The 13,277-nt window shown below is 65.4% G+C and overlaps 1 protein-coding gene across 1 annotated transcript in view; it reads left to right on the top strand.

Moving 5' to 3' along the window:
- The window catches only part of CELSR1 (cadherin EGF LAG seven-pass G-type receptor 1), a 93,092-nt gene that overhangs the window by 22,135 nt on the left and 57,680 nt on the right, over positions 1-13,277 (top strand). The window contains 1 exon segment of the mRNA XM_036019754.1: positions 11,570-12,226. Coding sequence (XP_035875647.1) covers positions 11,570-12,226 — 657 coding nt within the window.

Raw genomic sequence — 13,277 nt, 5'->3', positions numbered from 1 at the left:
TCTCCGGGTGAGAAGATCTCCGGGGAGGCGGGCCCTCGCTCCTCCTCGGCAGGTCCTGGGAGGAGGAGAAGGCGCACAGTGAGGGCCACGCGGAGACAGGGCGGAGGCCGCGGGGGTGTGGCCTGGCGCCGGGGGTTCCGGAGGACTGCCTGCCACGCCGGACGCTGGCTGGGGAGAGCCAGGGGTGGGAGTCGTCGTCGTCCCCCCCCCCCCCCCCCCCCCCCCCCGCCGATCCCCGGCCTCCATTCTGTGAGTCACGCCTCCCTCCTGCGATCCGCTGCCCGCCTGGGGGTGGTTTGTTACAGCGTTTGTTCATTTGTTACAGCGGGCCGCAGGAAAGGAGAGCGCCCGGAGACAAAGTAACATCTTTGCAGTATTGTCTTTCTACTCAGAAACACAGCCTGTTGTTTCCTTCCTTAGCCTCACGTCGCGTGTTGTGTGTTGCAGTGAAGTGAGTCCCAGGCTCTGCGTCCTGATTTCGCCGCAGGCTCGTTCCCGGGGAGCGCACGGGCTTTGGCCGCTGTCTCCAAAAGCACTGGTTTCCCAGGGTGTCTCCCAGCCAGCTCCTGCCGGGCCCTGGAGAGCGGGGGCTTTGCCTGGCGCTGTGGCAGCGGCCGCCTCCTCCAGCTCTCTGGTCAATTAAAGTAGTTTCCCAGTGGCCGCCTCCGGGAGCATGTCCCATCGGCTCCCAGGAACACACATCCTCTTCTTCTCTTTCTGCTGTTTTCCCTCTTTCCCTCCCTGGTCTGTCTTTGTGGTCCGCTGGTCTTGACCCTCTCGGACCCCGCGCAGCCCTGCTCACGAGCAGGATTCGGACCTGCCGGGCCCGCCCTGGACCCCTGGCTTGGGGGGCACTAGTTGTAGGTGATGAGTGAGCTCCCTTTCGGCAGCTTGTGAAAACTTAAATTGTTCGTTCACCCCACCGGCGTTCTTTTAGTTTCTGCTGTTTGCCCAGCTTTGCTCTAGGTGGTGGTGTGCAGTGTTGTATTAGAAGTCTTAGCCAATGCAGTAAGACAAGAAAAAAAATAGGTATACCCATATTTGTATATGTGTGTGTGTGTATTTATATATATGCTGCTGTTACTCACAGATGCAATGGTTACATACAAGGAAAATCCAAAAGCACATTCAAATAAGTGATTAAAATAACAAGTGAGTTCAGCAGCACGATTGTTGGACGTTTGGGTGGTTAAAAACCAAGCGCGTGTCTGTACGTCAGCAGCGAGTGGAGAATGCAGTGGATGTATTGTTTTTGACAGCGTGGACAGATCGGATAACCAGAAGGAAATTCGGTCAAAGTAGGCACAAAACCGCAAAGCGGGATGGTGAGCAGTGCAGCGGGACTCAGGTGGCCGTGGGGATCCGCCGCGTCCGGGGACCGGCAGGCGTGGTGCCGTGAGGACGTCATTTCCCCCCAGACCGCCGTCACGGTGCCGTGTCAGGATACCCAGAATGCACAGGGTTTCTGGGGGGAATGGGAAAACACGGACATGCTGATTCTAAAATTCACACGTAAAAACACGTGACTTCACGTGCATGAGCACACATTAATGTCCGTGTAGTTTTTATATGCAAACAAAGTTGTATGCACGTTTTATCTGTACATAAAGTTGGCCGGGAAGAGCCCAGGTGGTCTCGCAGCGGACCAGGTGGGGGGCCGGGGATGCCAAGGCCGTGGGAAAGTCGCCGAGAGGAGCAGCAGCGTCTGCCAGCAGCCGGGGACCCTCGGGCAGACCGCCGGGACCCACCGGGAGCCCAGGAAACAGACTCCCGGGTGGGAGGGTGCGGCCGGCTGATCAAGTGACAGGGATAAAGAATTCATGGAGCTGGAGGACGGACACTCCCGGAGGATGACCCTGGGCCGGTTTCTTCCCTCACGTGCTTTATTCTGAGTGTGCTCTCCTCACTCTCCGATCTGCTGGGTCTCATCTGCCCCCGAACCCCCCTCTGAAGCCAGCAGGTCCTGCCCCCGATGGCGAGGGGCCGGGGCGGTGGTCCCTTGAGGTCCTCCCAGGCACCCGGGCGCCCGGAGGTCACGTCACCTCCGCGCCCGGTCTGTCGCTCTGCCCCTGAGCGGGCGGGTGCTGGGGCCCCAAGGCTTTGTAGGGAGAGGAGCCCCTCCCCCACCCCCCTCCCCGGAGGGGCAAGAGAGGTGCCTACAGCGAGGGGAGGGGGGGTTACCTCGGGGGCGGGGTGGCACCCTGGCTGGCTGGAAAGGATTTGGTTTTTTCCCCTGAGAAATGTCCCACGTTTTCCGTGTTTATTATGTCTACCCTCTAATCTTCCGTCCTGATACCAAGAGCTATTTCTGGCCTGGAAGGAACCACGGCGAGGCAGGAGCGACACCGGCCGTTGGCTCCGAGAAGCAGGCTGTTGGCTCCGAGGAGCAGGCCACGGTCCTGTGGAGGAGAGGGGCGAGGCAGCGGCGGCGGCGGCCCACGGAGTCAGGGCAGGAGGACTCACTCGGCGCTGGGGACTGAGGCGGCACAGGGTCGGAGTGGAAACTCCCTCCGCCCCGCGTCGCTTCTTTGTATCAATAATGCACAAACGTGTAACCAAGGCCACGGACGGCCAGCGTGCTGTCAGGGAGAAGTTTGCAAGGACAAGGGGAACTTCCGCTTTGCAGCGGGACTGGCCCGTGGGCGTGGCCACCTGTCTGTCCGCAGCCCCCGGCTCGTTTCCAGCTTCATTCCCCGATCTGCCTGGAGCCCGGGCAGTGTCCTGGGGGTGGATGGACCTCGACGGCCCACCATCCCCCTTGAGCCTGCCTCCAGGTCGTTCCACCTGGTGTCGGGGCGGTTGGTCCCTGTGTGCGTTTTTTTTTTTTTTTTTATCGCCACATCTCTTATTTTTTTAAAGATTTTATTTATTTATTTTTTAGAGAGGGAAGGGAGGGAGAAAGAGAGAGAGAGAGAAACATCAATGTGCAGTTGCTGGGGGCCGTGGCCCGAAACCCAGGCATGTGCCCTGACTGGGAATCGAACCTGCGATGCTTTGGTTTGCAGCCCGCGCTCAATCCACTGAGCTATGCCAGCCGGGGCTCCCTGTGTGCGTTTTAACTCAGCCTCACGGGCCTGCGTCGGAACAAAGTGACCTCATTTTCTCCTCTTTGTTAGTTTGCGAGAAAAACTTAAAGAAAAACGCCTCCGGTTTTTCAAACTACAGTGGTTCTCAAATGGGGGTGATTTTGTGCCCCAAGGCCCCCGAGACATTTGGTGGTGGTGCCTGGAGACATCTTCGCTGGCCCAGTGGGGGGCGGGGAGAGGGTCCCTGGCCTCTGGAGACGGGCAGGGATGCTGCGCAGTGTCCTTCGTGCGGGGGACACCCCTGGAAGCAGAAAGCGAGCGACCCGGCGCCAGTGACCACAGGGTCCGGGCGGAGGAGCCCTGCCCCAGAGGCTGCATGCGGCGTGGGTCTCCGCTCTGTGCTGCAGGCGGGTCCTGGCTCCGGTGTGGGGCACCGCTGGGGCCCAGCACTCCCCCACGGACCTGGGTTTGCATTTTGGCATGTCATGAACCAGCCCAGCGACCACGAGCAAGTCGCTTAACCTCCTGCCCCCCAGGGCCTGGTGCATGAAACCGACTTCTAGGGCCTCGTGCGGGATGAGGGTGGGTGCCAGCTAGGTGGGTGCCAGGCAGCAGGCAGGGCCCGAGGACAGGGTGCCGCTGGGAACCCGGCTGTGCCCGGGGACGGGCAGTGTGGCGTCTGCAGGAGTTGGGGTAGATTTTTCTGCTGTTTGAAGAGTGAACTCCGCCCCCCCCGCCCCCCCACACCCGCAGGCTACAGCAGGCGCTCCAGAAGCGGCCGAGGGAGGCCCCCCCCCCCCCCCCCCCCCCGTGCCACTGATGGTCACAGCCCCAGAGGGCACGGGTGTGGAGTGTCTTTGCCTGGACTCTCGCTGTGACAGGAAACGTTTAGACCAGGAACCTTTGGGTGGGGGCTGCACGTTGGGTCGGAGGAGCCCAGCTGGGCGACAGCCTCTCCAGGGACCTTGGAAAATCTCCTCTCGGGTCCTGCCCTGTTGGACGTAAAGGAGGGTGCGGGGCCCTGTGCGTCTGAGGGTCCCTTTGGGCGGGCGGGGATGGGGACCCTGCCTGCGCTCCAGGGACCCTGTGAGTGTCCTCAGAGCCGTCTTCCTGCGGCTTTCCCACTTCCCCGGGCCGTCAGTGCCAGGGCTGGGGCCGCCCTGGGCTCCTCCTGGGTGGCGCTGAGCCCACGGGTGCCGGGTGGGCCTGTCTCTGTGCACCAACCCCTCTCAGGGGCTGGCCATGGGTCGGGGACCCGGGTGGTTAGAGCCTCACTCCCCTCTAACAGCCCCATTGGGCCCACACACGTGCACACACACTTACACGTGCACACATGTACACATGTGTACACACATGATCTCCGGGGGCCTCCATGCGTGCCCCACACGTCATGTTTCCCCTTGTTGCACACGGTGGCTCAGCAGCCGGTCTCCCAGAGACACCTGGTCCTGGATGTCTGCGTCCCTGCTGGCCCCGTGAGTGGGGGCGGTGGGGGCAGGGCGTGGGCCTGCAGTGTAGCTCTGCTCCGTGGGGGAGGGGAGGCCCTGCAGCTGCCATGGTCACAGGTGAGGTGAGTGACGGGGGTGGACACCGGCCCAGGGCACGTGCTGACCACAAACCCTCGCCTGGTTGCTCTTCCCGCCCCCAGTGGCCAGTCCTCCTGCAGCCGAAGCTCAGGGCAGGCCCCTCCCCAACCTGCCATTGCTCCCGGGTGCCCTTCCCCCACACCTCCCAGTCTCGCCCTGGACCCCCCCGCCCACCACGACACTTCTCACACGACGCTTATCTGAGGCCCATCTGTCGCCCACCCGGCTGCGGGCGCCCGGAGGGCAGGACTCTGGGCTCCCCTCCCGTCGCCGATCTGGCCCTGGCACACGGATGGCGGAGCCTGCTCGACGAATTAACGAGTGATGACAATTCTAACGAGCTTCCTCGTGTTCGGGCTGCAGGTCTGGGTCTTTAGAGGGGTCGCTGCCGTAATCATCTCGTTACAACGGGCTGCAAACGCGGTCCGCGGCGCTGTCCTGGCAAACCTCCGCGTCCTCCTCGGGACCCCCGGGCGCCGCGGAGGGGGCTCCAATTTGTTACTTTTCAGTCGTCTCCTAATCACTTAATCACGGGATGTCTGGCATTAGCCTGATCTCTTCCATCTGTGCGGACCCCGGCCCGCGGCGCCAGGACGGACTCGGAGCAGGGGTTCTCCTGCGGGAGCTTGGCTGTGTGCGAGAGTGGGAATGTGTGAGTGTGTGTGTGAGTGTGTGAGAGTGTGCGTGAGCACAAGTATGTGCATGTGCGTGCGAGCACATGCGCACGCGAGTGCACATGTATGTGTACATGAGCGTGTGTGCACACATGTATGAGTGCATGAGTGTGCCCTTGAGTGTGTGTGCATGACTGCATGTGTGTTAGTGTGTGCATGCATGTGTTTGTGGGTGCATGGGCATGAGTGTGTGCATGTGTGTGTTAGTGGGTGTGTGGGTATGAGTGTGTACATGTGTGAGCATTAGTATGTGTGTGAGCGCATGAGTGCACATGTGCACAAGCACGAGTGTTCATGAGTGTGTGCATGTATGTGAGCGTGAGTGCATGAACATGAGTGTGCGTGTGTGAGTATGCATGTAAGTATGTGGCTACATGAGTGTGCATGAGTGTGAGTGTGTGAGTATGACTGTGTGTATGCACAAGTCTGTCGGTGTGCGTGTGTGTGTGAGTGCATGCATGAGTGTGTATGTGTGAGTGTGAGGGGACATTAAATGGCGGGTGGGTGGGACAGGATGTCTGGGCCATGCACACAGTAGGTGGTTGGTGGGGACCCCTCCTGGGAGCCAGGTGGTCTGTGGGGGGTGGGAACAGAGAGGGGACCCAGCTGCCGCAGGGAACAGGGGCCGGCAGGCGGGGTGCAGGGGGTGTCGGGCCAGGACGTGCTGCAGAGAACATTCCGTGCGGACTGTGTGCTCACGTGACTTTGCGAAGGCGCTGAAACGTGTAGGCGTGTGAAGCGTGGGGATAGTCGGGGAGGGCGAAGGGGGTCATTGTCGCATGATAACATCCCACGGCATTTCCCCGGAGAGGAACACGGTCCCGTGTCCCCGTCTGCCCGCGGGCAGCCACTGACCGCCCCAGGTCCAGCCCAGTCCGCAGACACAGTGGCCCCGCCCCGGCCCCGAGAGCTCGGGGTGCAGACGTGGACGGGTCCGGGTCGGGAGTGGTGCCCCCCCCCCCCCCGAGGTCCGGGAGACGCAGCCTCAGCCTCAGCCTCCGGCAGTTCGCAGCGCTCAGACCCCGGGGTCACGACAGGGAAGGCGTTGGCCAGCCAGGTGTCATCGTCAGCTTCGCCAGACTGTCCCCTCCTGTCCAGCTCCCCGAGAGCCAGCCAGATGGGTGCTGCCCACGGGCCTCGTCGAGTCCAAGTGCCATTCTGAGCCTCCTCGAATCTTCTCGCCCGCAGACCTCAGAACGGGCCTGCCGCTGCTGCTGGTTAACTGTACGCTCTGGGCGGAGGGGGGGCGTCCACTAACAAAGGCAGAGGAAGGCGGCGCACGCAGGGCAAACGTGGGGCGGGGGAGGCGCTGGCTGCCCTCCCGCGAGCACCAGGCACAGGTGGGAAGGAGTTTTCGGCCGCCACTGGATGAACACTGGGAGCTGGGCTCACCGTCTGGATTCGGGGGGCGCAGAGGCCTGAGGGTGGGGGGGCTCGGCTGCAGGGACGCGAGTGTGGTGTCGGCGGGACACAGGCGGGGAGAGAGGACGCCCGAGCCCGCGTTCCGCTCACTGTGCGGTTTCCTCCGGATTTTAACGTCTCTGGTTAATCATCTAAGGCTCCGGTTCTCCCCGTCCGACGTCCTGCTGACTCAGCCTCTTGAAATGTCGGGTTGGAATTTTCTTAGCAAATATTTAACCAGGAAAAAGAGAAAAGAACACCCCTCCTTTTCTGTGCTCAGACGTTATGACGTAAGCTACGAATTAGTAGCCGTCTGGGCCAATATTTGATCTTTTCTCTGAAAGAGAGTGACTCGCCGGCTCTTCGCTCCACTGGAGGGAGGGGGTCCCCGGAAGTGGCGAAGATGGTCAGTGGGTGGGTGGCTGTCCCCACAGAGGGTGGGGGGCCAGGCCGGGTGCTGCCCTTCCTTGCCCGGCAGCGTGTGGGTGACACCCACCCCGGAGGGCCCACTGCAGTGTCTCCGATGGCCACGGGGACACCGCAGGCCATGCCTCGTGCCTGACCAGAGTGCGTGCATCGGGGGGAGTCCTGCCCCGGGGAGCCCTGGTCGGCCCCCCACCTGGCTGACTCGGGGTGTCAGAGTCTCAGCAAGACCTCTCAGTGGCATTTGCGTCTCGAAAGAAGTGTCAGTGACAGGATTCTGGAAGGGGCTCCCCGAGTGGGGAGACATTTGGGGGTCAGGAGGGTAGCCCCTCCGGTCCCCGTCCAGTGCTGTGCCCTCTGTCCCTTGAGGGAGGCTAAGGTCGCTGCAGCTGCTGCTGCTGCTGCTGAGGGCTGGGCTGGGGGGAGGGGCCGGCCCCTGCAAGGGGCCCAGCAGCCAGGGCAGAAGGGCCCCGCCCCTGTGCCTGGACCCCAGGCAGCCCCGTCTCTGTCACCCCGTTCCCCCAGGTATTCGGGCTGAAGGTCCTCAGGGCCCTTCCCTGCAGCGGTGCCAGGGGCTGGGAGCCTCCGACTGCGCCCCGCCTGCCCGTCCCACCCGTGGGCGCTGTGCTCACTCGTGTTTACTCTCCTGGAGGCAAAGGAAACAGTATCCGAGGCTGCCGGTTCCAGGCACCTTTGTTGTTACACATTCGCTCTTAATAGGTACAAATTATCGGTATTAGGGATGCTGCAGCTCCCTCTCCTCATTAAGCCTCCGCAGTTAATAATTATTTTCTCTCTGGGAAGCGCGTGTGAACAGCAGAGCAGGTGGGGGAGGTGGCCCGGCCTCCGCGTGCCGCTTCAGGAGGCCCGTGACCCGGGTCCCCGTGACTCCAGGGCCGCGCGTCCCGGGCATCTCTGGGCCCCAAGCCCCGCGTCACCGGGGCGGCAGCGTCCGCCCTGCCCCTCACGGGGCTGTGGAAGAAGCCAGAGAGAGACTCATGACACTGTGGTGTCCTCACACGCCTCGAGGGGCCGGAGACCCTGGCGTCTCGGGGTAGCGGGTGGGGAAACCGAGGCAGGGCGAGGTCCAGGGCCTTGTGTCCAGGGGTCCCCAGACACAGCCAGCACTTCAGAGGCACCGCTGGCCAGCGTGGGGGTCAAGGGCCAGGCAAGGGTCTGGGACATCCCGTTGGAGAACTAGAAACTTCCAGTAGCAGACGGAGCCCCGTGGTCCGCCCATGCGGGTGACATGGGCGGGGCTCCAGGTCAGAAGCGCGTGGAGAGGTGGCACACCTGGGCACTCACCCACATGCCACCACCACCCCTGGGGGACAGGCAAGGGTGCTGCCGCCAGACTGTCCGGGAGCGCCCTTGGGCTCCGCAGCCCGCAGGTGGCGGGGTCCGTGTGTGCGTGAGAGGTGCCGCCCTGACTGCGCTCCCCAGGGCTGTGTCCAGGGCTGGAGAGCACCAGGTGTCCTAGGCAGGGGGCGGGGCCCCATCGTCGTGCTGCAAGGTGCCCTTCAGCTGAGAAGAAGGCCGGGCGCCCAGCCGCTCACAGGCTCTTTTAATCTGTTCTGGTGACGGATCTTGGCCTCCGGGATCTCGGCCTGGGTCCCAGGGCAGGGCGGCAGGGCGCAGGGGTGGTGGGACGGCTGCCAGGAGGCTCGGAGGCCCCGGCCAGCCTCCAGGTCCCAGAGCCCCGGTCAGCCCGGCCGCCGCCGCCCCCACCAGCAGGGCGGGGAGTGAGGTCAGGCTTCTGCATTCCTACGTGTTTTTCTGTCGGCACTGGAAGCGCACGAAAACCAGGACAGCAGAAGGGTCTGGCGACTCCCAGTGTGGCACCCCCCCCCCACCACGAAGCTGGAGGCAGCGTGTTTTTGCTGTGGCACGTGACCTTCCCACCGAGGGTCGGGCTGGAAACCCGTCCGTGCACAGGCCTAGGCCGCCGCACGGGACGTTTGCCCTGTGGCCCCCCCCTGCCAAGGCTGGGGGGCCGGCGGTATGGGACACCGCCCCCCGACCCCGGTCCCGTCTGTCCAGCTCGTGTGCACCCGGAGTCTCGGTGCCGCGGTGCCCGTGCGGGTGTGAGCGAGGCAGGCTCTGAGGGGAGCTCACTGGGATTCAGGCGGGCCCGCACCCCACACCCGGGGTTCTTTGAAGCGGGGGAGCTGGGCGCAGACACACGGGAGACCACGGGCGACCAGGCAGAGGTGGGAGGGACAGGTCCACACGCCAAGGAGCTCCGGGGCTGCCGGTTGCCTGGAGAGAGCCACGGAGCAGCGCCTCCTGGTGGAACCCCCCTGCCGGCCCCCGGGCTCCGGCGCCCGGCCCCCAGACCCGCAGGAGAGTCTGCAGCAGCCGGGACAGCCACGCACTCCCGTTGGCCCCCGGTTTTCTGCCTCGTGGAAGGCGGTTCCTCTCCTGTGGGAGGAGCCCCATGTGTCCTCCGAGACCCCCCACCTCCTCCTCAGACTGTCAGCACTGAGTCTCGTACACGCAGCCCTGGCCCTTGCCCCCTGTGGAGCCCTGGCCCCTTGAACACCCCTCGTGGCCTCTGCCCCCCGGGATGGGCCCTCCAGGGGGCAGTGGTCAGCGACAGCGGTGGTCGGTGAAGGCCGCACCTGCTTCGAGTGCCCGGTCTGGGGTGTGCAGGAGGCGCCGCCTGGGACCGTCCCGCAGACGCTGCCGTCTGTTCTGTCTCTGTCCCACGGTGACGCGCGGACAGCTCGGGGGGTCAGAGACCCGGCCTGGGCGACGGGTGCACGGTGGGTTGCTTATGTCCAGGGCCGGGTGTGGTGGGCGGTTCGTCGTCCTGGAAGGAGCTGGTGGGGGGCAGTGGTGCGGACAGAGGTGGATCAATGAGAGTAAAATCAGGCTGTGACGGCCGCTGTTTGGGCATTGACGGGGTGCGGCGGAGCATGAGGGGTGCACAGAAGGCCTGGTGATGAGGGGTGGGTGGCAGCGGGGCCGGGGAGGCCGGCAAGGAGGCCAGCGCTCCCGGCAGAGGCCCAGGCGCTCGAAGGCCCTGGGGCAGAGAGAGGGAGTCCGGTGTCACTATGAGGGAGGGAGGGTGATGTGGGGTCAGCGGTGTGAGGGGCTTATTCTAGGTGCCCTCAGGGCCACAAGGAGGCCGCCAGGACCGCCAGTGTGTGGGCCCCCTCGAGGGGAGACGCAGGTCAGGCCCCCCCACCCCAGGGAGGAGGAGCTTTGCTGTTTTCTCTCTCCGGCGGTTACTTCCCTTGTTTCTCGTCCACAGTCCCCACCGGCCCCTGGCACGTGCGTGGCAGGCGGGGTCCGGGCTGCAGACGGGGCAGCCCCTGCCCGGCGGGCCCCTGGGTCCCAGACCCACCTCGGGGTCCCGGCCCCTCGCCTGGGTCACGCACATTGCCGGGTCCTCCTGAGGCCTGGATGCGGCAGCAATGGGGCGCCCGGCGCCTCACTCAGAAGCCACAGTGCCCTGCAGGGAGCGGGGGTCTGTGTGCTCGGGCATGAAGGGTCCCCGTGTCCCAGCGTTGCTCACCCGTCCCGTGGGCCATGCCTGTTTTCTCGGCATCTGTCGGAACCGCTGGGTGGCTGGGACCGTCACCCCGAGGACCGAGTGTGTCGGGACTTCCAGAGGAGCGGTTCCGTTGCTGTGTTGTCTGCACAAGCGTGTGCTCCACGAGGGCGGGAGGGGGCTGGACCCCACAGGAACGGGGGGCACAGGCAGGGAGCCACGCCGAGGGGTGAGGGGTGAGGGGTACGGATCGGGCTGCAGGGCACTGACCACTGGTCTGAGCAGCATCAGCAGGGCGTGGCTGTGCAGGTCGTCTTGGGCCCCTGGGCGGTCAGCAGTGGGCCCGGGGGGCGGGGGGGGGGGGGCCCGGTCGGGTGCCAGGAAGGCTGACGGGCTGCCCCCTCGCCATCCTGGGGAGCCCCCGGGCCAGCCCTCGGACAGCCCCTCCGCTTCTGGGCTCAGAGCCGACGGTGCTCAGCCCTGTCACCCAAGCGTCCTGCCCTTTCCTGTCGCAGAACCCGCATCCCACGACTGGTTTGCTTGTGTTGGCTGCGGTGCAGCATCCCCATGCGCCTGTCTGCACGCCCATGTGCCGAGCGTGTCCTGGGTGCCGGGGGTGCAGAGACGAGGAGGGAGGAGAGGCCTTCACCGCGGCCCCAGCTGGACCGTCCTCAACGCTGGGGGGTCCGAGCTGGACCGGACTGGGGGGGAGTTTTCTGGTAGCTGGGACAGCTGCAGAGGCATAAAGCTAGGGCTCAGGGTCCCCACGTGCCTGGAGCAGGGAGAGTTGAGGGGGGTCTCAGGGCAGCGAGGGGCTGGATCAGGGTGGCCGTGGGGTGTCCCACTGAGGGACGTGGTGGGGGCTGGGCTTTCGGAAGCCGGCGTGGAGGGAGGGAGAGGAACGGGGTGGGGGGGTGGGCTCACAGGCACTGTGTGACCCGCCCCCCCCCTTGTGTCCCGCAGACGGCGTCCACAGCGTGGCGGCGCTGTGCACCCTGCGGGTGACCATCATCACGGACGACATGCTGACCAACAGCATCACCGTCCGCCTGGAGAACATGTCGCAGGAGCAGTTCCTGTCCCCGCTGCTGTCCCTGTTCGTGGAGGGCGTGGCCGCCGTGCTGTCCACCCCCAAGGACGCCGTCTTCGTCTTCAACATCCAGAACGACACGGACGTGAGCGCCAACATCCTGAACGTGACCTTCTCCGCGCGGCTCCCCGGCAGCAGCGGCGGCGGCGGCGGGCACGGCGGGCGCTTCTTCGCCTCGGAGGACCTGCAGGAGCAGATCTACCTGAACCGCACGCTGCTGACCGCCGTGTCCGCGCAGCGCGTGCTGCCCTTCGACGACAACATCTGCCTGCGCGAGCCCTGCGAGAACTACATGAAGTGCGTGTCCGTGCTGCGCTTCGACTCCTCGGCGCCCTTCCTCCGCTCCACCACCGTGCTCTTCCGGCCCATCCACCCCGTCACCGGCCTGCGCTGCCGCTGCCCGCCCGGCTTCACCGGCGACTACTGCGAGACCGAGATCGACCTGTGCTACTCCAGCCCCTGCGGCGCCCACGGCCGCTGCCGCCGCCGCGAGGGCGGCTACAGCTGCGACTGCGTGGAGGGCTTCACCGGTAGGTGCCGCCCGCCGGGGCCCCGGTGCGGGGTCTGGGGGGGCGGAGGGGGGAGGAGGGCCCCTCTGCCTCGCCCGAGGCGCCCGGCTCACACATCTAAGGGTTCCCCCAGGGGTGGAGGTTCCTCCGCCCGCCGCCCTGCTGGGGAGACAGACCCTGGGCAGGGGTGTCCTCCCGGTGAGCCTGGGAACGAGCCCCCAACAGACAGCCGCTCTGGGGTCCCTCTGGACCCGCGTGGCGTGTGCCACCGTCCTCGGGAGACTAGAATCCGCCTGGGGGAAGTCTGGGTGCCTGACGGTGCTCCTCGGAAGTGGCTCTCCACGGAAAAGCACTTCGTCCCGGAGGGTCTCGGGCCTCGCCGGTGTCGGCCGGCGGCGTGGCTGGTCGGACGGAAGTCGGAGCCGGTGATCGCCGGGGCCCGGAACCAGGTCCAGGCGTTCACGCCTCGCTGCCGCTGCAGAAGTGACTGGTTCTCTCTGCCGGGACCGCTGGGCCCCGGTCCCCTGACCCAGCGACCACACACACACGGGGCGGGCGGCAGCTCCTGAGGCGGCCCAAGCTGTTTCTAAACACGCAGAGCCCGCCAAAGCGGCAAACAGCCGCACGTTCCTGCTCCGGTCTGCGGTCGTCCGCATGCACGGTGGAGGCTGCTCGCAGGAGGGGCTTGCGGTGGCCCCGCTGCGCCCCGGCTGGGTCTTCGGGGAGCCGTCTGCGACCGGGCGGGGCTGGACTCACGCCGGAGGGGGCTTTGGGCTTCTTCCTCGACCATCTGCCGTGCCCCTGCGTCCTGTGAACGGCTGGGGAACCGTCGTCGTTTGCCGGTGCGGGGTGCGGCCCCGGTTCACCGGGCTTAGACGGGGGCTTACGGCATTAGTGGGGAGCCCTGCAGCCGGAAGAGACGGGGACGCCGGGCTGGGCCCCGTCGGAGGGCGGCGGCAGCTGTGCCCTGGGCTTCCCGTCAGACAGGAGGGGCGGCCGCCGGAGGCTGGGGGGGGCGTGCGCCCCGGCTTGCCGCGTCGGCCCGGTTCTCATCCGGGGGCCGGGGCGGGGG

The sequence above is a fragment of the Phyllostomus discolor genome, chromosome 2, assembly GCF_004126475.2.
Source record: "Phyllostomus discolor isolate MPI-MPIP mPhyDis1 chromosome 2, mPhyDis1.pri.v3, whole genome shotgun sequence".
Taxonomy (NCBI): Eukaryota; Metazoa; Chordata; class Mammalia; order Chiroptera; family Phyllostomidae; genus Phyllostomus; species Phyllostomus discolor.
This window is presented reverse-complemented; position numbering and strand designations above follow the sequence as displayed.